The sequence below is a fragment of the Lissotriton vulgaris genome, chromosome 10 (assembly GCF_964263255.1).
Source record: "Lissotriton vulgaris chromosome 10, aLisVul1.2, whole genome shotgun sequence".
NCBI classification, from domain to species: domain Eukaryota; kingdom Metazoa; phylum Chordata; class Amphibia; order Caudata; family Salamandridae; genus Lissotriton; species Lissotriton vulgaris.
This window is the reverse complement of record NC_141698.1, coordinates 177,399,254-177,411,445: the sequence shown is the minus strand read 5'-3', so window position 1 is coordinate 177,411,445 and position 12,192 is coordinate 177,399,254. Positions and strand designations below refer to the sequence as shown.

The following is a 12,192-nucleotide window of genomic DNA, read 5'->3' as shown; positions in this document are numbered from 1 at the left end:
CATGTATCGGGTGCGTGCTATCCTGTTTGGAGTCCGGCATCAGTAGCCTCCTGATAGCAGGTAGCGGCAGTGCCCCCCTGTCCGTAGCCGTCTCATCCTTATGTTTCTCAGCCGTCCAGTGGGCCAGCCATTGGAGTTGCGTGGCTAGGAAATATGATTCGAAGGACGGGGCACCCAGGCCTCCCTCCGTTGTGGACAGCTGTAGAGTGCCTAGGGCTATTCTGCGTCGCCCTTCCCCCCAGACTAGTGTCGTGAGAAGTGTGTCCAACTCACGAAAGAAGCATCGGGATGGGATGACCGGAATATTTGTAAAATGGTACAGTAGTTTGGGCACCATTATCATTTTGGCCACCGCTATTCGTCCTATGGGCGCCAGTGGGAGTGTCTTCCAAAACCCGACAGCGGATCGGTGGCCAGCTAGTACTCTACGATGGTTACCCGCGTATAGATCCTCGGGTGAACGGTAGAAGCGCACACCCAGGTATCTAGGAGCCGCCTCACTCCATTTCAGAGTCTGTGTGCCTAGTTGCATGTCATGGGGCGCCAGATCCGAACCGAGCGGGTAGACTGCCGATTTTCCCCAGTTAATATGGAGGCCTGACAGGGCTCCAAAGTCCCGCAATGTATGCCAGAGTGAGGTGAGATCTCCCGTCGCGTCCCGGACATAAACCAGCAGATCGTCTGCGTAAAGGGAGACACAGTGAAGTCTGTCCGCTATCGGAATGCCCCATTCCTCTCCCTCTCTCCGCAGCCGGATAGCCAGGGGTTCTACTGCCAGCGCAAACAGGAGGGGGAGCTGGGACACCCCTGCCTGGTTCCCATCTCTACCAGGAATGGGGTCGAGATAAATTTTCCAATCCTCACCCTGGAGGTGAGTTCTCTGTAGAGGAGTTGGGTGTACGCCATCAGTGTGGGGCCTATCTGTATAGCTTGCAGTACGGCAAAGAGGTAGGGCCAGGTCAGGTTATCGAACGCCCTCTCCAAGTCAAAGATCAGGCAGGCAGCCCGCGGGAAAGGATCCACGACAAAGTCTTGTACGTGAAACAACCTGCGTAGATTATGGGAGGTGTTACGCCTAGGCACAAAACCACATTGGTCGCGATGGACTAGAGTCGGGAGGATTTGACTATATCGATCGGCCAGTATCTTCCCCATGATTTTACAGTCCGCATTTAGCAGTGTAATCGGTCTATAAGAGGCTGGAAGCGTGGGGTCCCTATGTGGCTTCGGGAAGGTTACGATTAATGATTCTCGGAACGATTGCGGCAGCTTGCCTTCAGTCAGGGCTTCCTCAAATACAAGCGTCAACCGGAGTGCCACTTAGGATAGGAATGTTCTACAGTATTCCAGTGGGAACCCATCCATGCCAGGCGCTTTCTTCTTCGCTAGTGAACTTATGGCATGTTTGACGCCATGGGGTGTAATTTTCCCGTCGAGGTCCTTTTTGTCCGCCTGAGTGATTGCAGGCATGCGCGACGGATCTAAAAATTGAGTAAGGTCACTGAGCCCCGTCAGTGTCAGGGCACGATAGACTTGGGCATAGTAGTCACGAAATATGTGCAAGATGTCAAGCTGGGATTGCTTAAGTTCGTTCGCATCCACAAGTTCTACCACGGGGTGGGGCATCGTGTCCTGTTTGATCAGCCAGGCCAGGAGTGTGCCCGATCTGTCACCCTCCTTGTGCGCTCTGGCCGCGTGGCCACAGAAGTTATACTTTCGCAGGTCTCTCATAGCTTCTGCATGCGCCAGTTTCGCCGCTGAAAGTTGCGCTAGTGTAGCTATTCCCTGGTCCGCGCCGCAAGAGAGTTCCGCTAGGGCCTTTTCTGCGTCACTCAGAGTCTGTTCTAATGTGCGTCGTACCCCCACTATCTGCTGGATGCAGTGGCCCCTGGCGCTAACTTTGTATGTGTCCCACTCTATCGCCCTGGAGGAGGCTGTGCCGGCGTTGCGCAGAAAGTGGTCTCTAACATAATCCTTGTGAGTTTGACGAAAAACTTGATCTGTGAGGCACTCCTGGGGCAGTCTCCATGTTGGGACTGGTTGTCGGGGCGGCCTCCATCGGAGGACTACTACGTGGGCGTCGTGGTCTGATACGACTCGTCCTAGATAATCCGCGTGCTGTAGTTTAGGGAGCAGGTCCGTGGAACATAAAAACCTGTCTAGCCTGACGCGCAAGTCGTGTGGGATGGAATGGAAGGAATTAAGTCTATCTGTTGGGTGTAGTGTCCTCCATGCGTCCGCCAAAGACCAGTGATCTAGCCAGCGGCGCAGGCGTTCTGTCTGTTTGTGTGTCGGGGAGTGCGCCGGTGGGGGATGCGATCTGTCTAATTGCAAATCTAGGACAGTGTTGTAGTCTCCTCCTAAGAGCCACGGGATCCCCGCGTGACAAGCCAAGACACCCGTGAGCGTTACCCAGTAACGATCTTGGTCTGTGTTGGGGGCATATACACAACCTATCAGTTTCGGTTGATCTTCTAACAGACCCGTCAGGATAGCATAACGACCCTCCCTGTCAATGAGTCTGGTATGTTCCTTAAAGGGGACCCCTGGCCTAACCCAGATAAGTGTGCCCCTGGCGAAGGCCGAGTACCCCGTGGCGCATATCACTCTCCGCCATTTCTTTTGTAGTCGATCTACTTCCTGTGAGGTTAGGTGCGTTTCCTGTATGAGGGCCACCTGAGCCCGTTGGCGCTTGATGTATGCGTATACCGAATACCACTTTCTAGCCGTATGTATGCCTCTAACGTTCAGGGTGAGGAATTTGTAATCGGTATTTGATGTTTTATAGGCCATGTGTTACCCGTATGTTCTGTGTGATTCCTCTGCTGTATGTTTCTCCCCCGCGTTTGCTCCGCCCCATCCGGCCCGCCACACCCGCCAACCGCCTGAGGAGTCCATATTGCGTGTTACGTCCCCCTCCCGCCTGGTAAGGGTAAAGTGGAGAAAGTAGGTTGAAGGAAAGGGGGGGAAGTAGAAAACTATAACTCTGGGATATGATCCCAACATCTGGGACCCACTGCCGGGGCAATACGTCCAAACTGGAGTACATATTAGAATAACCTTTAGTTTGTTGTCACGGGGTCGTGGATGGGTATCGTTCCGGCCGTCGCCGGCTCAGCTCCTCGGCCAGTGATCATCGTTGTGATATGTCCACTCGTGTCGTCTCCGTCTTGCGTGTGCATGACTGGGTTATGGCATCCACCGTCATCGCGCACTCAGTGGATCGGGTCAGTGAGCGCCAGGCTGTGGGCTCCGGTGAGCGGGATAGGACTATAGTGGGGCTCTGTCCAGTTCATGGTCACCGCCGACCACTGCAGTAATTCCGATCTTTCAGTAGGGCATCAGAGCAAAGTGTCTATTGTCTGGGGAGTGACCGCAGTGGGTGTCACTGAGCCTTCCCGGGTTATAGGTGCGTTGCTGCCTTCTTCTTCTGAGCTGAATAGATGGGGACCTTCTTCCAGGTTGGCTCCCCCGTTTTCAGAGTCTAAGGCAGCCACCACTCGAAGGGCCCTTTGGCGCTCGGCAATGATCTGTGTGAGATCGGGGGAGCCCATCCCGGAGGGGCCGTGTCGTGTTTCCAGCTGGGTGAGCGTGATCTTCCGAGGCCGTAGGGCCGGTTCTGCGCGTCGTCCGGTCGTGCTGCGTGGTCGAGGAGTTGTCTCGGTGCTGCAAATTTTGCTCTATCCAGGAGTCCGCCTCCTTGGGGTCCGTGAAGAAATGTGTGTTCGTGGACGACCCGGAGGCGGGCTGGGAACAGAAGAGCATACTGTATGTTCAGTTGGCGCAGGGTCCGTTTCACCGTCTGGAATGTAGCTCTTTGCCATTGCACAGCTTGGGAGTAGTCCTGAAATAGCATCACCTGCTTGTCTTCCACCTGCAGGCGACTGTGTGCCCTGGCAGCCCGAAGGATGGTGTCTTGATCTCGGAAGTGGAGCAGTTTCAGTAGGAACGGACGGGGCGGGAGACCCGGCTTGGGCCGTCGTGCAGGGACCCTGTGCGCCCGTTCTATGGAAAAGTAGGGAGTTAGGTCCTTGGATGGCGTGAATGTTGTGATCCAGTCCGTGATGTATTTGATCGGGTCGGCCCCCTCCGCTCCCTCCGGCAAGTTCATGACGCGGATGTTGCTCCTCCGGGAGCACCCTTCAAAGTCATCCGTTTTGTGTTCTAGCATCTGGACTCTGGCTTGTAGGTCCTTAAAGGCTTGGATGTGCTTCTGAACCTGAGGTTCTACCCTGTGCAGTGTCGTTGTATTTTGGTTCACTCTGTCTGCGAGTTTCCTATGGTCGTCGCGCAGGATGGTAAAGTCAGAGGCCAGGGTGTCGAACTTGTTCTCCATCGTTACACGGGAGTGTTCAATGGCCGCCAGAACCTGGTCCAGTTTCCTGGACATGGGATTGTGGTCTCCGGGGGGCTCATCTCGGGATCTGGTTATGGATGAAGTCTGTGACGGCGTTTTTTGAGGGTGACCCATGTTGACGGGATGGACCGTTTGGCTTGTTCCGCACTTTCTAGCAGGCGATGGCAGACCACTCCTGCAATGCTGTTTGGCGTGGGGGGTTTCTCTCTCAGGGTCCGGGCCAATCCGGGAGGGCGGGCCCCGGTGCCCCCACGCAGTTGCTCCGTCCCCCCAGCCGCTCTCCGAGCCTCTAGTTGTGCTCTCCGGTCCCGTCCAGTAGGTGCAAGCTTGTGAGTCTTCTTGGGGGCACCACCACTATTGCAGACACCAGGGCCCTGGGAATAACGCAGTGGGGACCCGGTCCGACACCAACCGTCTACTGGGAAACCCACCCTTCTGTGGGCTGTCGTGTCCCTGTTGCCGAGTCTAGGCTCTCTACTGCACTCTGCTGGTCGCAGGGCGTGTTGTGCACCACTTGCCTCATTCCACGTGGTACAGGGCCCGATCTGGTTAGTGTGCTCTGTGGCGGATCTCCCAGGGGCTCCGCGTGGCTGGCGCTATTGAGTACAGTGCAGGGCGCCCATCACATCCCGGTTTCCCCAGTGCGGCGTGGTGGCAGGCAGTCGGGCCGGGGTGTCGACTATCCCCCAGGGTTTGATAGGCTTGTGTCCCCTGTCGCCGTTAGGCTCTTGTCAGGTCTTTCGCCTGGGGCATGCAGCCCGGGGGTGTCCTAGGGTCTGCCTGCCCCGGACTCAGCACTGATCGTGGGGCCCTCCCGGTATCCGGCCGGAGGGGAGGAGGGGGAGGTCCGTCTCTGAGCCGCCTCGTTGCTCCTCTGGGTGCCGACGACGTTAACAGGCGTGTGCCCAACAATATTAATGCCCTAGTGACAGTGGGTTGCGTGTAGCCGCTTCCTAGGAAATGCAGTGTAGCATGTCCCTCAACTCGTGGCCCTCTTCGCGTGCCGTCAGGGTATCGGGCCGGGGCGCCGTCTTCTCACCTAGGGGTCCGGTGGTCTCTCGTCCTTCCTCAGCGGCTGTCTCGTGCTGAGTCCTTCGCAGGGCCTGCAGGTCCGTCTCAGTAGTCCTCGGGCAGGCACGTAGCTCCAGGGCACACCAGACTCCCACTCCCGCTGACTCGCGCTGCTCTCTGTGTCCTCCCGCTCCTCGGCCGGGCAGGAGGGTGGGGGGCTCCCCCACGCTGGTTCGCCGCTTCCTCTGGAGCCCTCCGGTACAGTCAGGGACACATCCCCTGATCTCCGCACACCAACCGCAGCGCGGATGCCGCCACACCAGGGCCGCCGCTAGAGTCGCAGGCAGTCCTACACGCGTCCGCCATTTTGGGAGGTCCGATCGCGGTGCCACCAACTCAGCATTCCCGGCTCTCCCGCTTCATCTAGTCGGGAACCAAGTATATCAGGGCACGCCTCACCCTTTCCGGAGTCCGCCGCCAGGGTTTGCGACACTCGTGGACCCCTATGGTGACACTGGTGACCACGGGCGCCGGCCGGCAGCCGGAGCCTTACGAAGAGTCGTCCGCCATCTTGGCTAGCTCAGCTACACCCCCTTCACTTGGTTAGTGGTTGATGTGCTGCAGTAATACTTTACACATTGCCTCTAAGTGATGCCTGACTGCTTTTGTGCCAACTACCAGAAGACTGAGAACAGGTTAATTTAAGGTTTGCTTGTGTTTCACCCTGGCAAGAATTGTGGCTGCTGCTTGAGTAGAGTTTCTCCCCCCTTAACCAATAACCCTATTACCTACACATCCATACAAGTACATGCTGTGACCCCTTCCGCCCAGGTCATTAACAACACTATTTCCTGTGCTGGACTTTTGTGTGATGACGTAATGCATACTGGTTATTACTGGTTATTGCAGTCTTTATTTGTTTTTTGTTTAACTAATTAGACCAACACAATTGAAACCTTGAAAAGTTCAGGGTTGAAGACGTGTACATAATGCCCTGGAGTAAGGAGATCACAGTATTGTGGCGTCAGTAAAAGTTGTTGAACCACATAGTAAATATTGTGATGTGATACACATATACTAAGTTGTGGTTCTTTGATGATCCTTTGTATTTGATGTAATTTATGCATTGGAGGTTATGTGCATAAACATCTGGTTTTCAAACTTTTTTTGACTTACACCATTTTCTCACCTTAATCATGCACACTGTATTCAATGCAAATAGGTTTAGGACATTTCCTAAAGTCCCCAAACACATCCTGGAAATATTGGCTTAATAACTAAACTTAAGCAATCAGTTTGCTACAATTATGCCAGATTTATTCATCTTCAAATGAGCGGCTCCAGGAAGTGTTTCAAGTGTGGTAAGTGTATTTCAAAACACTAGAAATATGTTTATGTGGATGGCACTATAATTAGCATTACATTTCCCTGATACTCTCTGTGTACCTAAATCACACCTGGCGGGGGGGGGGGGGGGGGGATTCAGGAGCAAGAGAGACTGAAAGAGAGCGAGAAGGAGAGAGAGAGAGAGAGATTGTGTGAGAGATAGAGAGAAGGAAAGAGAGTGAGACACATTGTTAGCTTGTCTCCTGGCATTGTGTCCAATTATTCTTATTACATTTGTAATTTTCTCCTTTACGTATTTCAGGCAACTGACCACACATTCCTCCAGAAGTGTCATTATCACCACGGCTCCAATGAGCTTTACTCCAAACCAAAGATGCCTCTTCCTGAATTCACCATCAAACACTTTGCGGGGAAGGTTACATACCAGGTGAATACACTAGGGGAAATCTGGTACAGTAACACAGCACACAAGCTATTGGCTTTAGCCAGGGAAAGTTGCTCAAGGTGCAAAGTCCATAAGACAAGTGTGAGTGACTTTGTGATGTCTGTGCACAGTAGCTACGAAATAACTACAGGTGTGAGTGCTTTATAATTGAAGGGCCGTTTTACTACTTGTGTAAGTGCTGTATGTTATATGATTGGAAAGGTATGATAGCAGAAGCCGGTGTGCTGTCTGTTCTGACACCAGTGAGCATAGTGGGGCATGCTACCTTGCTCCCCCTTCTCAGGGTAAAAAGAGGTAAAGTGAGTGGGAGATCAATCATTCGAAAGGTAGGGGGTGCAGTATGGTGATATGGCAAGCTGAGTGAGCAGACTGTGGGCTGACACTGGATGCTGTCGTTCTACTGGCCCACCCCAGTTTATCACTGGGGTTTCAAAAAGCAACAGCAGGATAGTGAAGCATCCCCCTACCAGTGCATTACTCGTTTTTGGATCCTTTTGAACTGTTTTCTTTTTCCCTACAGGCACCTACGCTTACAGACAGCATGGGGCTAGTGGGCCCAGTACACAACATTAAGCGGTTCAGTCCAAGTTAGCCCAACCATCTTTAAAATCCTCATTGTAATTAACAAGCACAGGGTGCGCATTCACTTCAAATGGGCCGGCCACAAGAGACCACAAAACATTCTTCAGCTACTTATGGAGGCAGCGAGCCTTCGTTCCAGGTCTAAGAAAGTAGAGAATGTTACAAATTCAGTTGAGGGCATGAAACCCCCCACAGAAGGGGTTCAAGAAGATGCTCAGGTCTCAAAGACCCCTCTGCCTAAAACCTAGAAAGTCCCTGCAAATGGACCCTTGCAAACCTAGGAAACAATGGACCAGGTAGCTCACAGACAGTCAAGTTCCCATGGCATTCCCCTGCCCATTCTCCAGCCCTCCTCAGCAACAACAAGCTCCACTTCAGTCCATTTTTTACAGACGCATAGGAAGGCAGAGCGTGATAAGAAAATGATGCACAGTTGGAGAACGGGTGGGTTTCTTTAGATGTTTAAATCAATCAGACTCATCAAAACTTCAGATTTGCTTGAGAGTTATTTAAGAAGGACTATCAGGGATTAAAGAGCCACACAGCAACTCCCTGGCTAAGAGGTCTCAGGCGACCAAGAGAGTGAAGGGTGAATCAAAAACAGTAGTCACCAGAGAGGAGACATCTTTTGTTACTGGTTTTGCACGAACATTTGTTTGGAAACTCGATCCTAATCCCTTGAAAGATAAAAGAGGAGTTTTAGTTGTCCCTGTCTCCCCATTATTGCTTAAATCACTGATTGTAAAGGTCTGATCTCAGGCAATAGATATATCCCAAATTCAAGAATAATTGTCTTTAGATGTAAAACAAATGTCAGTCACAAAGAGACAAATGACATCAAAGAGCTCCAGCCAATCAAATGAATTTTGTGGTGCAAAAGTATATAGGTTCTGCCCTGTTATTCGTAATGCTCAGACAAGCTTGACTCACTCCAAGAAATTGAAATAGAATTTGGATGAGGTCTATATCCCATCCCAAAGTTCTCTGGGCCCTCATACTATTTCTGAGCACATGAAACCACCCCAGATTCCTGTCTAATACTTTTGTCAATCAACAAACATGCACCAGACATGTAAGACAATCCAAATTGTGGAAGTAACTGCTCCTTTGTACGAGATATCGATTGTGAACTGCAGTAGTCTCATTGAGAAAGGCTGTGTATGCAGAATTACACTCTAAATTCCAAGGCCTCGGAAATTCCCCTAAATGTTTCTGCGACTCAAAAACTCTGAAATCTTATAAAGATATGCACTGTGAGAGTGCTATGTAATTGAATAGCAGGTAAACTACTAGTGTGCCACTCAGGCTTATTTTATGGCTCAAGTGTATGGAAGGAGTGGCAGGGTACTGATTCTAAATGGACGCTTTCCACATTGTGGTTAGGTGCATTGACTGTTGCCAATGAAGGTTGCCTAGCAGAGATAGAGGAGCCCCAGAAAACGACTCAATGAAGATGGTGGATGGGTGACACCTCCACTAGTAAATATAGTGGGTAGTTCCCTTACTGGAGTGGTAAATCCACACAAGGTCGTGTTGTGGTGATGGCCGATACATGTACTTAGGCTGAGGAGTTGTGGTGGGACCATGAAAAGTCTCCGACTGGTGGTGGTGGATTAACAGAAGGTATCTTGGTGGGGGTGATAGATCCATAGACGGTCTCCAGTATACTTGGAGGATTAAAGGGATAGATTGAACAATGGAGGTGATAGGTAAGAATGGATGCCCCCCCAAAAGTGGTGGTTGAGATGTAGTAACCACACTAACTTAAGTCAGTTAGAGACAGAAACAACTGGAGCCTCAATGGTTGGAAATGTGAGGAAAAACGTTTGACCAGTAATAATCCCTAGTAAAGCATTAGGTTGAAAAAGTGGCCTTGGTGAACCAGGGGTTCCGGTTCCACTATTACGTCTTTTGGAGAATGGAAGTTTAGGTAAACACTAATCTTACCTCTGGGCTAGCAGGCAGTAGGAAATTCACTGTACACCCTGCTTGGACTGACCTGCGGTTTGTTGAATTACTTGCAGGTTCACAAGTTTCTGGACAAAAACTATGACCAGGTCCGTCAGGACGTCATTGATCTCTTCGTCAACAGCAAAACTAAGGTACTGTATATCTGTGATTGAGGAATAGGCCCATTTATATATTTCAGTCAGGGTTTTGTTGTAGCAAGTGCAGTCATTTTACATATCAATTGCTTTGCAATCCTCTCCTCGCAAAAAGCTGCATCATATTTAACTCTCATAGAATGGAAGGCTATAGCTTCATTTCTTTTTTTTGAAAATGTCTTTATTGACAGCATAAAGTCACTGTTACATAACATATGTTGCTTTGCTTTTTGTTCATAATAGGAGTACAGTGTCCTCAACAATATAGAATCCAGCATTTCCATTTTCTGTTTTTGTGTGAAAAGGTTTAACTCCCAACTCCCAAATTCCCCCCCATCCCAGCACTTTCTCAATCCACATAATAGTTCTAAAACAGCATTGACCCGACCATAATGATTCACTTAGTTTCTTTTGGGTCTCTCTGTCTCCTACATTGAGACATAGTCAAACAACATACAGTGCTAGCAAGGTCTGCATCTCGTACAAGGGAATGTCTTTCCGGACACAGAGTCCGTGTGTGGCCCTCAGCGCATGCGGCGTCACCAGGTCAGCACGGTGTCCCCCTGCACAATCCATCATATGAAGTCTAATCGCCTTGATCCCGTACCCCCTGCTCAAACTTCAGTAGAAGTGTGTTCCAATCTAATGAAATGGGAGTCTTCCTAAGGCCTCTGTGCTCTTCTCTCTGAAGTTCCTGCCCCTCTGCTTTACCCCATCTCACCACTTCCCCACTCCAAGTCTCCACTGTCGGTGGCCTAGCCAATTTCCACCTCATAGCCACCGCCCGCTTCGCCAACAACAACACCAGGTCCACAAATCTGGTAGCCACACTCCTCTTTTTCTCTTTGTGACCTAACCCCAGTAGGCAGTAGGATGCAGTGGTGTAAGGCCTATCCGGTGCTATTTCGTTCAGGATAAGGTGAACTGTTCCCCAATAGTAGGCTATAGCTTCATTTCAAGGTACTGTTTAGCCAGTGTTCATTAAACCTTCTTGCCCTTGACCTAGCCTTACAAAGGAACATATTCTTCTGATCTGCCATCCGAGCATATAAGGGTGAAATATTTGCATAACAGTTGTTGTTGTATGGTAATAATGTTTCTAGTGTCCTTTTGTTGATATGCTTAGTTTTTCTTCTAGCTAAGTAATGTTTCCTTTGTTTTCTTTGTGCTATCGTAACATTTTCTCACATTGTCTGCCCTATGACTATTCGCTTTTAGTTTTCTTCTCTGCCTCATGATTTAATTAGCACAGTGCCCTATTTGGTTGGTGTTCCCTTTACTCTAGCTCTGCAATAAATAAATAAACTGAATTTACAAAATACTGAGAACTTGTGAGAGCAAACAGAACAAAATGGCAGCGGATGAGGTTCACATCGAAGCAGAACTAGAGAATAAATACTGGCACTAGATTATGAGATGCTGTACCATGAAGTAGAATTAGATCTTCTCATGGTCTCTGCTGGGTCATTGACCTTAAAATAATATGGCATGTTTGCCAGTCGCGGCTGCGACCTGGAAAAAGCAGTGGGGCGGGCGGGGGGCAATTGATTTAAAAAACCACTTACCTCCCAGCTGCCTGGCCAGCCGTTCCTGCCTCTCCTGCCTCCCATCCTCTTCCTGGCTTCTTGGGAGGAACAGGAAATAGGGAGCACCAGGGCTCCCACGCTTTCCGCACCCAATCACAATTCAGCAATGCAGTGTTGTGATTTGTCTAAGCGCTGTGACATTGCGCTCAGCCAGTGGCTGGAGGGCTGTGCATGTTGTTCTCCATGCAGTTTGTAATTCAGCCTGCATTGAGAACAGGGAAAGTGCGCATTACTGTTTTGGGCAGTCCGAGAGGGCGAGCCAAACAGTCATTGCACATTTAGGAGGGTTCTACCACTCCTCCACTGCTATGCAGCACCGCCCGGCCCCTCACGCACGCTGCCACACCTAGACATCAAAATGAAATGATAATAACATTATGTTATTATCATTTTGTTATTTCCTTTCTTTTGCTGCTTCAAGGCAGTGAGTTGATGCTCATCGCCTTAGCGGAGCGGCCGCCCCTGATGTTTGCATGAGTGCTCTGTAGTATATTATGTGTACATTTATTTTATGTTCTACGAACACTATATCCTGGGCACTGCATATGTGTCTATAAACTCATATTATCTTTTATCATTTCATGGCACTTGTGTTGTTTGCACTATTTGTTAGTGTGAAATGTGTCCTGGAGATGCATTTTGCATTAAAAAATAGAGTTAATGCCAGATTTGCATTTTTCTGAACTTTATATGGATTTGTATACTTTTTCCAAAATTCCAATAGCTATGCAAAAGGAAATCATGACCATTTCACAGACC

At 50.0% G+C, this 12,192-nt stretch overlaps 1 protein-coding gene across 1 annotated transcript in view; it reads left to right on the top strand.

Annotated features, from left to right (window-relative positions):
- MYO15A (myosin XVA) overlaps positions 1–12,192 on the top strand; it is a 1,716,372-nt gene that overhangs the window by 381,117 nt on the left and 1,323,063 nt on the right. Inside the window, exons 19-20 of the mRNA XM_086939741.1 lie at positions 7,017–7,142; positions 9,767–9,844. Coding sequence (XP_086795867.1) covers positions 7,017–7,142; positions 9,767–9,844 — 204 coding nt within the window. The remainder of the gene's footprint in view (positions 1–7,016; positions 7,143–9,766; positions 9,845–12,192) is intronic.